This window comes from Serinus canaria, chromosome 3 (genome assembly GCF_022539315.1).
Source record: "Serinus canaria isolate serCan28SL12 chromosome 3, serCan2020, whole genome shotgun sequence".
NCBI lineage: Eukaryota > Metazoa > Chordata > Aves > Passeriformes > Fringillidae > Serinus > Serinus canaria.
The window spans coordinates 18,859,612-18,874,281 of NC_066316.1; the positions used below are offsets into that span (position 1 = coordinate 18,859,612).

Here is a 14,670-nt window from a genome sequence, read left to right on the forward strand (position 1 = left end):
CAGAAGTCCAGCCTGCAGGGCCTTTCAGACTCCTTCAACTAAATGGTGAGACATCAAATTACCAGTAGCAGCAACAGCAGCCACCAAGCCCACCATTAGCAGGGCCAGCTCTCAATTCTGTCCCGAGCTGGACATCAAAACAGTTTGAACAATACTAGAGGAGCATGCCTAGAAATCCCCAGCTTAAGTGCCTTACCAAATCAAATGCTGTCTCATATTAAAACAGGAACTAATTTGACTCAGTCCCAAAGTCATAAAAGCAGAGAAATCATGGGGACCTGAGGGCAATGTCACAGGTGACAGGGATTATATCAACCTCCTTACTGGAACTGGGAATTTGTTCCCAAACCTTAAAGGAAAATAATCTCTAAGCAGATTTCAAATGGACACAACTGAATTTTTTAAGGTCTTAGGATGAGCCATCAGCAATGTTTTGTTCTCTCTTCTATCACCAATGTGCCAAAGGTCCTTTTCCCACCCACTGTGCTAGAATGCTCCTTGTCTCTTAAAAGATGAGAAAAGCCACAGCATGGTAGAAGAGATGATCACATATCCCTTTATGCAGCATTGCAATCCCTGAATTATCACAGGCTCACTGGGAACTCTATTTACCAAACTAACTAGAATACTCCCAACCTCTGGGGATGACAACTATTGTGTTAAATATTTTTCTCTTTTCAACAAAGAGTTAAAGAATCTACTCATTTTCTACCGCCATCCTATGACCCAACAGGTGACCTGAAATCAGGCACAGTTTTGGAGAAAAGTATACCTCCAGATGTCTTCCTACCCTAACTCCAATATATAGATATATGTGTGTGTATAACCCCAGGCAATAAACTTGACAGTCCTCAGTCTGCTTTCTTCTTTTCCTCTGTCACTTGCTGAGTTTAATCTTCTATTAAATCAAGTCAATATTAGGAAAATGGCTGATACACCATTAACACACGTCACTTGATCCTAATTCCAATTGAATACTCAAGTGCTGTATTTAATTCAGCTTCTTCAGGTTAGAAATTATTTCCTGAATGTGATGAAAACAAACAGATGGCTAGAGGAGTCCACTTTGTCTGTTCTACACCACTCCAGAAGGCTTGACGCCTCTCACTTGAAAATAATTCTATTGAAACTTAATGCTACACACCACTAGGAGATTAATTTAATGAGTAACAGAGAAAAGGCTTGTACACAACACCAAAATACAAAGTTTTACAAAAGGTCACATAAAAAACTAATAATAACAACAGTGGTAATAGCAGCAGTAATAATAATGTTATCTTGAAGTATTTCAGAAATATCAAACTTGACTTTTATATGAACACTACACTTGGGCATACTTCAATCACTGGATGAACAAGAATATCTTTCCTAAAAAGGACCTTTAAATGCAATTTTATCAGTCTACTTTGCATAGGCTGGGGGATTAGATTTCCCTTCGCCTAACTACAAACACTGCTGGAGGCATACATTCTCTGATAATAATAATGTCTTCCACTGACTAATTCCAGCATCTATATTAGCTCAACCCTCATTGCTCATACCAGGTTTGAGGATAAGATTTCACTGGACTCTGCAGTAGATGGAGCAAGAGTTACACCATGAAAGGCTTTCATAAATTTTCTTTGTTCATGTGCATCTTACGACTATCACTGGAAGAAAAGAAGTCTAAAAAGCAGCCAGTCTTTGTCAAATTAGAAAAAACAAGTTTGAAAAGCTATTACACATAGGTATGTCTGCTAAAGACTACTCAGAACAGTATTATTAATATTTTCTTTATCCATTTCATTGCATTGAATGATTAAAAATGCTATTCCTTTGGGAGTCTGATCTTGAGGAAAAAATACTATTTTAGTACTCCAACAAGTAAAGACATTCTTTGATGTTTTTTTTTTTACCCACCTGTAGACTATCCGTACTATAATGGCAGGGGGAAGAAAATCAGATGACTGCTGGAAAAAAATTATAAAATAAAACCCAAATGCTTTTAAGAATTATATTACCTTGAATCAATAATATTATCTGGAACAAGATATGAGTAAATACGTTACACATGTAATCCTAACGTGGAAAACAACCATATCCTCTCTAAGAGCTCAATATAGCATTTCACAGACTAAGGTAATTTCCATGGCAAAAAAAAAAGACTCCTCTTAACACAAAAGATTCTCTGAGCTATGAGAATTTCTGAGCTATGCCTCTACTTAAGTGAAGACAAACATCTAAGAAGTAGAAAGATATGACTGAACGATATGACTGAAGCCAAGCATGCACTCTCAAAAGGAATTTCAGATATTTACCATTTAAGCACGAGTAATTTACACTGTTGCTACAGGTCTGCAGTATACCCTACCCTCCCCTTCTCCAGCTCTGCAACTCTCACCCATTAAAAATTCCTCACATATCTGAGCGCAGGGAGAGAATCTCTAGGAGAACATGATAAAATTCTATGTCCTGTCTAAGTAATCACTATGAAGCTTTGGTTACTCTCTGCTGTTACCTGAGAGAAGAAAGCCCAGCCCAGTTACTTTACCAGGGTAGAGGGAAGGAAAGGTGGAATGAGGAAAATATAGTCTAACTGATGAATATTTCATGTTGTAATAATCATTTTTGCTAATATTTGAAAGAGCCCCCAACACAAAAACAGGTCTTCCCAGTCCACCAACAGCAAAGAATTTTCTCTCTCCCTTTAGCTTTACAATTCAGATTATTCCCACATTAAAATGCTCCTTATGCTCCTTGGGATTCCTACAGAAGGGTATTACTTGAAGGATAAACAGGCACTACAACTACATGGCTTTTATAAAGCTTTGTATTGGGTTTGCTTATGTCATTAAATGAGCAAAACTGGAAAAGGTCCCAGAAAGAGTGAAAAGCATAAGGAAGCTGGCAATGTGTATGCCAAGCTCCAGCACAAAAGCACGTTAGTAAGCAAAATGGGGAAGAAAACAAGGGGGGCGGGGGGGGGGGAGCCAGAATGTGAGATTATAGCAAATTGCAGGGATTTATTGGCCAGCAAATTAATCAACTGAGTCAGTCGGAATCTTGGAGAGACCGATTTCAGATATGTAAGGATAAAGCTGATGTGATGGCAAGTTACAGACTAGCACCAGGTTTAAAATTAAATTGGTTACGTTTTTTAGAGACTAAATAAGAGAAATTATCTATGTGACAACCTTAAGATTAAAAATAAACAGCCTTTTCCTTTCTGGAAAAAAAAGGACTGCTTGAAGACAAGCAAAAGATGTTTTACTTTATTTTTTTATTACTTTCTTCTTAAGCATTAAGATGAAAAAGATAAGAACCAACAGTGGGGAAGGGAGGATTCCAGGAGGAAACTTTCCAGGAGAGCCTAAAATAGTATTCCACCCCAGTGACTAAGGATGAGTCTCTGCTTACAAGGACATGTGTGTTTTACTGCACCATGAGTAAGGTGTGGGCCTCCTAGAGAAGCACAGTAGAGGCACTACAGGTTTTACCAGGAGTCTCACCTTAGGCAAGAGCCTTTCCAGCAAGCCCTGCTACTATCCAAATCTTATCTATTTTCTTCAACCACATCTGTCTAATATAAGGTATCACTTCTCTCTAACAACCTTGCCTAATTCTGTGTCTGCTTAAGATTTTAAAAGTTATCATGCACTACTTTATAATACAAAAGCAATTAGACTTTGTCACCAGTAATATTATCATTATCTGCTTTTGCAAAAGACTGCCATGGGCTATCCAATAACTCTGTATGTTCAGCTACATGAACACTGATGTTCTACACAAATGCTTTCATCAGAGGTGAAGTAAAGTCCTGTCTTATTATTCAACATATCACAACTGTATATGTTTAAAATACCCTTCTGCAACTCACTCAAAATTCCTTATGTTTGATCACTTGAAATACAGATTAAGTTTGGACATCATTCCCTGCTTTGATTAAAATTCTGCTACTTTTGTGAATTCTAGAGGTGTTTAAACAAAAACCGGGATAATTATTCTGCCTCCTCCCAGCACATCAGTAGGGTCACAGTGAACAAGGCAGAGGCTGCCCCAAAGTCACAAACCTGATTCATTGTGACCTCAGTAAAACTCCATTATGTGCAACAACCCTTACATCAGAAATCATTATGGCTGTGATACACATATCAGTGTGTGGCCATTCAGTGCTCTTTTAGGTTGGGTATACATCTTGGACATATAAACAATTACTCTGGCTAAAGCTTACTGTAAGAGTCCTCTTTCTGAAGAAGGAAATGTGAAGAAAAAGAACCCTTATCTTCACAACACATTGTGTTGCTGTATTTTATATTTAGGTCTCTGTAACAATCATACACTTTTATAAAACATTGCTAACTGAAATAGTTTACACACAAATGGACAGAAGCCATTGGTACTGAGCACTTAAATCTTAAACAGCCATGAAGAGTTCTCTACAAAAGTTATCATAATTGTAAGGTACTTTCATGCCAACCAAACAAGAGGAGCACAGACCACTTCTCATTTTGACATCACAGCCTATACCTAGGTGTCCCACAAACATAGGAACAGTATGACAAAAAAGGGAAATTTACTTTTTCTGGAAACCATATGCAACAGCGAAACAGAAGACTTGAAAACCCACAAACACATTCACTCCAGCAAGACAGCCTACTTTCCACAAGGATTTATGCAATGTGGAGTGACTGTTCATCAGCTGTCCTGATATGATGGAGAATTGTAGAATAACATAATGATCTTTCACTCTACAAAGATGCCAAATAAACACATGCTTTTGGGTTTCACATGAATACAACAATTGATCAATCATTAGACACTAAGCTGTGGAAGTGTTCCATGAGCATGTCTGGTTCATTGCTTTTAAGGTTAACTGCAGCCCGGCTGAATTTAACTGTGCAAGCACCCTCCTACAGCTGTGAATATATGTCTCTCAGCAGAAGTTGCTGTTTCTTTGAAAGCATACAAAAAGAAATCCCTGAAAAATATGCTTATGTTAAAAAAAACCCAAAACAAAACCCCCCAACAAACCAAACCCCACCACCAAAACCAACCAAATAAACTTTTTTTTTTGAACTGCCATCCCAGAACAAAAAGAAGCAGGATTATGACAAGCACAGAGTGTGGTTTCAAACGTTCTTGCCTTCAAGTGTTTTCCTACAATAGCTACAGCATGATTGGTCAGTACTTAGGAAATAAAAGTTGAAACAATCACAGGGAAATGCACTTTAAAAAACAAGGGCCATCCTATCATCTTGGCATTTTTAACCTTAGATTCACTAGGATGCTCACCAAAACAATCTAAGCTGAATTCTCACATACAGCTATGAAGTCTCAAACTGACCTTGAGACCTCAACAAGCCTTTGATTTTGCTATTTTACTAAGTTATTCACAGAAAAACAAAGATGATTCATTCTTATGTGAAATAAAACTGGCCCAATTTAAAGCTCGGTTTAGCACTGAGCATGGAGAACACACTAAAGAAAAGCTAATTGACAAGGTGAAAGAAGTAGAGAAATGTTAATAATTAACCAGGCCTGGTAGAGGATGTGGAGAAGGAGCTTCTTATTAAAACTCAGATTGAGTTGCATTATATTCATTACACTGAACAATGTGAATGTTTTGATGAAACTTTCCTGTTTTCATGCCTGTTTTCACAAACAGTCAAATGTGGAAAACATTTCTTCCTAAATTACCACTGTCTAGAGCAGAGTAAACATTCAAGAACCAAGACCCAGAAAAAATTGTGAAATCCTAACAAAAATTTTTTGCCTATTCTGAAATTCCAGAAAGATTAAAAAAACACAACAACAAACCCAACCACAAAAAGCAAGCATTGTGTTTCCAACAACAACAACAAAAAAAATAGATGGCGTCATGACCACAACAAAAAAAAGCTGAATTTGAAACTTGTCACTGTCTGCAGTGGCTTATAAGTAGTATGTTTAATGTGGAGGGCAGCACAGATTATAAACATGTATTTTAAAATAAAGAACAGGCTGAAGTTAGTAAAGGATAAAATCTGAAAAGAAATAATAAAACGCTTTCTCTCCGATATTGCAACATATGAAAAGTTTGCTCAAACTCTCAAGCTGTGAGTAAGCCAATCTGTAAGAAACCTGTCTTAGGGCTTCAGTTGCACTATAGTTTTCTAGCTCCACATTAACTGTAAAATCATGTCCTTACAGGATAGTTTGTTAATGAATCTGCTCTACTGGAACACTGTTTAAAGTTCTCTCAAGCATCAATAAGATAGACCTGACTGTAGTATCTAAATTCTGAGAACAAGAAAAACTCCAAGAGTACAACTACAAATCACTGATTGAGAATATAATTTTAGAGAAATCATGATATCTGCACTTAAAAATTTAGTGACTATTTTTTCTGTGTTTAAACTACTGATAACAATTGAAAGCTGTCAGGAGATTCCTCTGGTGAGCAACAGCAATAGTCATGGTAGAAACTTAACACATTTATAGCAAAAACATTAGTTTGCAAATGTAATCAGATATCATGGGGAAAAAAAATCCTGCCTTTACTGATGATTGAAACATTTAAAATGCTGAGATAAAAAAACCATTTAAATCTCTCCTAATATGAACAGAAAGGATCAGAAATATCCAATGGAAAAGACCCCACTGGTCGGTTTTCCTAGAACATATTCTCCTTGTTCTAGTTCAGTGTTTTAAGTCCACTGACCATGTAAGTACAGTTTTCAGAACATCAACCACAAACAATCCAACTTTATGTTTACCTATGAACCTCAAAACCCCATGAAGTATGAAATGAAACAAGTACTACAAGCAAACTGCATTAACTCTTTCTGAACCTTAACACTGTACACTCATTCACAATGTTTAGGAAGAACACTGAATCATGAACATTTTCAGTACTTTGTACCAAAATATTCCTCTTTACATAAAGAAAATGAAAGAACCATGTGTACTGCCTGTCCCATTATGCTCTCTGATCCACACAGAAGGTTAACTTCAAAATGAACCTTGCTCTCTCCATGCATAGCGCTCTAGCTCAGCATATGTTTTCCCTCCACAACATAGGAGCTCAATCCATATGTGAAGCAAAATAACAACAACAAGAGAAAATCTGCACAGAGAAAACATGAACCTTCAAAACAAGATTAGGAGCACATACTCTCTTCTTACTGTTTCAACAAACATAGAACCTTATGGTGTATTTATGATCAAGGAAAACAAACGAGCATGGAAAAAACTCAGGCGTTCTTCACTTTGCTCAAGTCCATCTCCAGTGGATAAGAAAGATACAGCTGTACTCTTGAACCCATAAGGCTTGGAAATTAGGCCATTCTTCTGCTTAAGGCACTGAAGGAAAGAATTCTTGTCAGATACTTTCTCCCACACCCCCTCTGTCCAAATCAAAACCATGTGTTCTTATTGTGCAAAAGCAAATCCAGAAAGGGAAAAAAAAAAAAAAAACAGAAAGAAATTAAACATGGTATAATCATTATCATCCCAACTTGACCATTTCATTCTATCCTCTTATCTCTTGCCCTATTCAACTTCTTTCCTCTTTAAATTGCAGCTGTCCCGTAGGCTCCCCGGTCAGAAGGGCATCCTTAACCACACCCACGTGAGCTGGCATCTGAGTTGTCTCCCTCTGGTAGCTAACCCACAAATGGGTGTGAATGTGTCAAAGTTATAACTACTTGTATGATAATGAAGGAAATCACATGGTCATATGTCACTGGTTTATCCTTCTTAAAACTTCCCCTGCCATGACATGTCAATCGTTCTCACAAAGCACTGGCTAGGTAAGACAAACCACAATTCCCACATTCCTCCCTTGACTCTGGCCAGAGTTATCATCCAGCACTCCTGCCTTGTTCATTTCTTCTTCCACTGTAAACATGCGAGATTGCACCAGAAGAATTAAACAACTTCGAGGAATTTGAAAAGTACAAAACAAAAAAATACCTTAAAACTTAGCTAGATAGGTGAAACCACTGCACAAGTAAACAGCAATACCTTCACACATAATAGCAATGCCTTCAAAAGATTGAATTACTTCTACTATAGGAGGAAAAAAAAGTATTCTTATGCCAGACTAAGAGGTCCTTATGTCAGAAAAAGCAAACTACTTTGAGCATGCTCATTCTTATTAACTGAAAGAATTGTACAGCAAGTAATATAGAGCCAACTGTTGAATCTCTGAGTCTTTTCTTACACAGAGCTCCCCAAAAACATCTAAGAGAATACATTACCTATGTCTTTCTTCTCTTTTGCCTTGATTCAGGAAAACTGTTCCTCAATTAAATGACACAATACAAGGCAACATATTATGAAGGTAAAAACATAAAAGCCCCTCTTTCCTCAATTAATACCAACTCATTGAAAACAGAAGAAATACTCTAGCTCAAAACTTCTGATTCCTGTCCTTCTCTTTATCCATCAACAGCAGAGATGGGAATCTCAGTTCACCCAAACTAACTCCAAGTGCAATTGTTTGAATACAGTGATACATTTTTTTGTAGACTGTGACAGGTAGTGTACCAAGAAGAGGCTGTAAATAGTTATGCGTACAAAATCAAAACACAGGGAAAATTATTATTTTGAATACTGCTCTTACCCCTCACTTGAAAAAACTAATCCAGTAATACACATGAAAATACAGTACTGCCCTCCACCCATTAATTTCCCCAAGATTCCAAATAAATTTAGTAAGAATAAGTGTTTGATAATCATAATCTAATTTGCTTCCTTAAACACAGCTTTCATGAACGAGAAATAACATGTCCAGTGAAAAGTATTTTCGGACATATTGCTAGGGAAACTAATCATAGCACTGGGAGATGTCAGGAATAGCAAAAAAAGGCAAAGAAAAGGAGTGAAAAGCTCCACAGGGCAGACCTATCAGTTACATACACTCTGATGCTTCCCAGGCCCTGGCTTCCTCTACCTGTTGTCTGTCCCTTCACTCCAGCTTTCTGATTAGGACTTGATAAAGTAATATGCTGCCTGATCTTATCTCTTCTAAAATATTTTCAAAGGGCACTGTGGGACAAGAGCCAAAAGGCATTATGGAAACAAGCAAGTTTTTCACCCATCCTACCAGGAACTCCTGTAATTCCTCAAAGAATGTATATTCTCTATGATAGGTGCTATTCCAAATATTATAATTTCTTTTTTCAAATGATAACACAAATGCTTGCACACTCACTGAGAAAAGCACACATTAAAATTTTATTTATTTTCTCTTTCAAAGTACTGAAAGCAGCTGCCAAGAGACAGGGGGTGGTGGTGGCAGGGAAGCTCCCCATGATTTCATGCAACAACCTCACCCCATGCGCAGAGCACAGCTGTACACATATACAGGGTTGTACTCAGAAGCATCAATCAGCTCTCTCCCAACACAGAGCTCCAGTCTGCCACTTGGGAGTCATACAATGGAGCAACACTGCGAGATGGCCATGAACACCAGGTGAAAGAAAAGAGCCTCGCCTGAAGATCACCATGAGCTGCTCAGGAGAACTTTGCTAATATACATGCCGGAGAACTGGAAATATGCACTACAAAGATGGACTTCTTTACCAGCTCCTTAATTCCTCACTCTTCCCAATTACTTCTCCTTTTACTTACAACTTCTCACCACCTCGGTTACCGAGAGCTTACTACCTCGACTTTGTCCATGATGAGCCCCCAGCATAAACAGTTCCCCAGTCCCTTAAGAGTTTATTAGCAGAAGGAAGCACATTAAAAGTAATTTAAGAGCCTCATATTCACAGAATCCATTTTAAATCAAGGAATGCTGCTGATCAGGAAGTCAGCAATGGACCACCTACTCCTCCTCCTTCATCCTACATTTGCCACTTTAGCCAAAGGTCTGACATAAGAGACACCACGGGTGGCCAGGACAGCTCCCAGGGCTGCCCAACAGGCAGAGCTCAAGGTCTCTGCTCCAAAATCCTGTGGACGCTCACTAATGACAGCACTGGAGTAACTCTGTGCAGATTTGGGAACTTACAACTGCACAGATCTTTGGCACTTATCTGGCTAGAAGATTATACTCATTAGTATGAAGTTTCAGACTTACACCAAGGTTTTCAGAAGCAAATGTGCAATTTTAAGTATTCTGATACCCTGTAAAAACCTAGGTGTTTCAGATACCCAATGCACTCTCTGAAATTACAATAATAAAAACCTAACACTTAATATTCCTTAGGTTTCAAAACTGAGCGTTCATGAGTAGCAAAATATTTTCTAAATTAACGACTGACACTTTGAAGTTTTCATTCCTTAAAAGATTATGATATTTGAAAATATTTCCACTTGCCTTGTGTAAATCTTATGGACTATATTATTGGATATATACATAAATACTTCTTATCCTTTCCTGTCATCTGCCTCCCATCTATATTCCTTTATACATTTGAAATAGAGACTCGTGAATAACATGAATCACACAAACCTGGACTTATTCATGTAATTAAATCAAAATTTTCATCCCAAGCACTTGCTTTTGTTCTTACAGTAATGCAGAACTCATCAGTCCATGAAGAGTAAGGACAGACCAAACACATCTATTTGCTTTAACTAGTAATAAGTCTGATATTGCTGTATCAATTAAACTTCCACTGAGTGACTGATACTAAAATCTCATTACAATAATTCACCACACTGGGGTTTCACTTCTCTAGCTATATTACCTCTTTCTGTTACCTTTGTCTTACAAATCATCTTCTCACATTCACTTTACATTTCATATCAGTCAGTAACCTATTCAGGAAGCACTACTGCTTAGGCTTGTACAGACACAAACCTCAGGGGCTCCTGCTACTAGCCAGAATATCTATAGAATAGACTGATGCACTAAAAACAAGCAGCTTCTCCAACCCATTTCAGCCCACTAGGCCATCTTCCTTCGTTTCTTACCAATCACTTTCCACACAAATAGAAGGTGGATATGACTGCACGTGTTATATTTCTTATGACTCCTTTTCCCCCTCCTTTCTGCCACCCCCCCAAAGGCAATTAAGTACACATATTGCAAACAACAGTGCTTTTAACACTGGTCCCCTCACCCAAGAGGAAAATTTCCCAACTCCCACACTACCACCTATGTAAATAATCACCACCAATGGACAGGACCAGACATGGTCCAGCATTCCTCAGGTACACCGTCCATCATAGCCAAGACTGATTATTTTCTATGAAAGACCACTACATAAGAGAACACCACTCCATCGAGTCCGGGCAGAGCAGAGAGGACCGCAAAAATACTTAAACTGAGCACAAAGGAAGATACAACGAACTCGGGAAGAACCAAGGACACGACTACAGCCTCTCTCAGAGGCAACACAAAGCAAAGCAGAGGAAGGAATACAACAACACCAGAGACCGTCTTGGAGGTGTAAATCGAACAAAGAGCAAGTGCCGCTGAACCCCAAAAGGTAAGCACAAGGCCAAAAACCAGGCTGTCAGACAGCCCACAAGTGGATATCCCAAGGCAGGAGCGGAGGTGCCGTGTGTGGGGGCCGCCCTAAGGCGGGGCACCCCGGCTGCCGCCCGCAGGGGCTACAGGCCTCTCGCCGGCGGGGGCCCGCAGCCAGCAACCCGTGTGCGCCGACAACCGAGGACATATAAGGGCAGCGCAGCCCGGCCCGGCCCGGCCCGGCCCGGCCCAGCCCAGCAGTGCTAGAAGGGCTTGTTGGAGGGCACCCAGCGGGAGGCCCGGCGCCGCGGGCGGGCTGGGCCGACGTGGAGCGCAGCGGGCCGGACCCGCCCCGGCAGCGCCGCATGGAGGAACCTGGGTCGCGGGCAGGCAGCGGTGCCGGCCCGGCGCTCGGCACGGCCGCGGCCCGCCCGCTCCTGGGGCACTCGGCCTGGGCGGCACGAAGGCCCGGGCCACCACCGGGTACCGGAGAGAGGAGGAGGGCGACAGGGAGGGAGGTGGGTCCCGGGGCGACACTCACGTTCTCCGTGTCCCGCTCATTGACGGTGGGCAGCGGCGTGCGGGTGGACATCGTGCGGGCCGCGGTGGAACCGCGCCCGGCGCTCCGAGGGGAAAGGCCGCTCCTAGGCCTCGGCAGAGCCCGCCGGCCACCCTCGCCGGCAGCCGGGCACAAACGGTGGGACGCGGGGCCTCCTGCCCGCTACGCACCCGGTGCCATCGCCTCGCCCGACCGCTTGGCTACCCCTCCGTCCCGCCTCGCTGCCGCTGGGCTCCGCACAGCTCGGCCGCCAGCTCCTCCTCCTCCCCCGCCCTCCTGCCCGCTCAGGTGAGCGACCGGCAGCGCAGGGGGGCCGCGGCGCCTCCCTGCAGCATCCGGCGGCGGTGGCAACTCCGCCTCGCTCCCTCGCTCCCCCGCTTCTCCCCTCCTCCTCCTCCGCCTCCTCCCCCTGCCCGCCCCCGCCCTGTCGGCCCCGCCGCAGGAAGCGCCGGGCGGTACGGGCGGGCGCGGCAAGCGCGGGCGGACACTGCTGTGGCGCCAGCGCCGGGGTGGCCGCGGCTCCGTCACGGGCCCAGCCTAGGTGGGGGCCGGGCGGGAGCGCGCCCTGGGCTCGGGGCTGAAGTGAAGTGGGATCTCATAGTTAAGAAGAGGCAGGACCGATCTCTTTGTGGTGACCAGTGACAGGACCCGAGAGAATGGCCTGGAGCTCGGTCAGGGGAGCTTTATGTTGGATATCAGGAAACGGTTCATCGCCCAGAGGTGGTTGGGCGCTGGAACGGGCTCCCCAGGGAAGTGGTCATAGCACCAGCCTGAGAGAGTTAAAAAGCTTTAGGACAGCACTTTCAGGCACATAGTGTGGTTCTTAGGACTGTCCTGTGCAGAGCCAGGAATGGGACTCGATGGTCCTTGTCGGTCCCTTCCAACTCGGTAAGGCCTGTGCTTCTGTGGGACAGGTGTGATGCTCCGCCGTGGGGAGGGCGTGTCGGCAGTGCTCCGGAGTCAGGGCCTGCCGGGAGAGCGGGCGTGTCCGTCAGCCTGGCAGGGTGTAGAGGCCTCCGAGAGAGAGAGCCGGTGCGGCTCGTCCAGTCCCTGGCGTGGGGAGCTCCACCCTCCCTTGTGTGGACTGTGGGACAGAGACCTTGGGGTGCTGGGGCCGCTGATGTTAGTGGATTGCCAGCAGCTGTCCCTCCTTGGTTCTCCTTTGTCTCTGGTAACCAGGAGTATGAGGAAGGGCAGTGGGCAGCCCTTCTGCCTCTAGCACAGCTTCAAGTCTGCAATTCATGCATTCTCTGGAGGCTTGTAAAACCCTGTGTCAGCGTCAGAGCATCTGTGTAGATCAAACCTTTTATTTGTGCACCTCAGCCAGCCTGCCAGCCTCCTTTATCCTCTTGAAGCTGAAATGGAATCAACAAGACCATGCAGCGCATCCCTCCGCTCATATCCTACCAGCCAACAGTCCTTGAATGCTAAACCAATGACCTCATGTGCTTAAAACTAGAACCATACACTCATTTTTGTCTTTGAGAAGTTACTAATGTTTACACAACAGCAGCTTTTGCTGGAAAACCAGCCAAACCCTTCATCAAATTCTAAAAACAATCTGCAAAAAAAATGCAAGAAATCCCCCAACTTCCCCTGCACCAGAAGCAAAATAGTGGGTCTGAAGTTCCCTTGCAATATTTTGACAAATTTGTGTAGCTGAGGCTGTAAACATTTTGTAAATTCTGTAAACACAATCCTTGTTCTGGAAAACCTTCCTTAGGAAAACACTTGGGAAGGCACTTCATGAGTTGTGTATCTATCTACAGGAAGCTCTTACGTGCTCATGAAAGAGCACTGACATACATTACTTATAAATAACACATATATATGCATCTGTATGTATAGGTCAACACACTAGTAGTGTATTTTTAATTCTGGCTATATTAATTATGGTGTCATTCAAGAGGTACCCCCAGCTCCTCAGCACTGGTCAGCCACAGTGGAGTTTTCCACATATTTGGGAAAACAGCTGATGCAGGCACAGGCAGAGATCCCCATGTTGTAGGAGCAGCGTAACTGGACTTGCCTTTTGCACGTTCAGCATTGTGTTGCTCTGAGCATGCATGATTTGTCAGTCTGGAAATGATAGAGGTTTCCAGCTCATCCTCGGACCAAAGCCTCCCAAACCCTGGCAAGGGCTTCTGTGAATTCCTAGCTGTCTCCTCACAGAGCTGGAGCTACCATCTGCAAAGGAAATTATAGGGTCCTTCATTTTACTGGGAACGAAATAATCCACGATTGGGTTTATTCAAGGTAAGCAGCCATGGTCTAGCCGGCATGCCAAAACAAGTTTGTTGACAAACTGGATATTAACCCAGTTTAGTTGCTTAGCTCATCAAAATGCACTCACTTTTATTCCAAGTAAGAACAAGACTATGTCTAGGGCTCTGTGTGGGGCCTGACTCTGCAATCCTTACTTGGTCAAAACTCCCACTGATGCAAACCCATCCTGGTATGGATTTGTGTATGCCCCTGTGGTCAGGGAAGAAAGATGTGTAAGCTCCAATGTCTTCTAAATGTGTTTAATGGCACCACTAACTAAGGCAAAGCTTAGAGAGACTTCCTGCCTTACAATTTGAATAAGCTTTGGTCAGTATTTCATAGGAAAATTTAATCAGAAATTAAAAGTGTAATAATGTAGTAATTCTTGTTATCCAGAGATCTGCTTTGCAGTTGTTTTGGCCATGGTTGTTACTGTTGTTATCTTCTTTCATGTTACCAA

At 42.4% G+C, this 14,670-nt stretch overlaps 1 protein-coding gene across 2 annotated transcripts in view; it reads right to left on the reverse strand.

The window, feature by feature from the left end:
* The window catches only part of MARK1 (microtubule affinity regulating kinase 1), a 55,800-nt gene extending 43,500 nt beyond the window's left edge, over window positions 1-12,300 (reverse strand). Inside the window, exon 1 of one of the 2 annotated variants that reach the window (XM_030236249.2) lies at window positions 11,928-12,300. In XM_030236249.2, the coding sequence (XP_030092109.1) occupies window positions 11,928-11,978 (51 nt within the window). In that variant the 5' untranslated portion in view covers window positions 11,979-12,300. The remainder of the gene's footprint in view (window positions 1-11,927) is intronic. The other variant, XM_030236250.2, reaches the window with a different exon arrangement.
* Window positions 12,301-14,670: the final 2,370 nt, after the last annotated feature.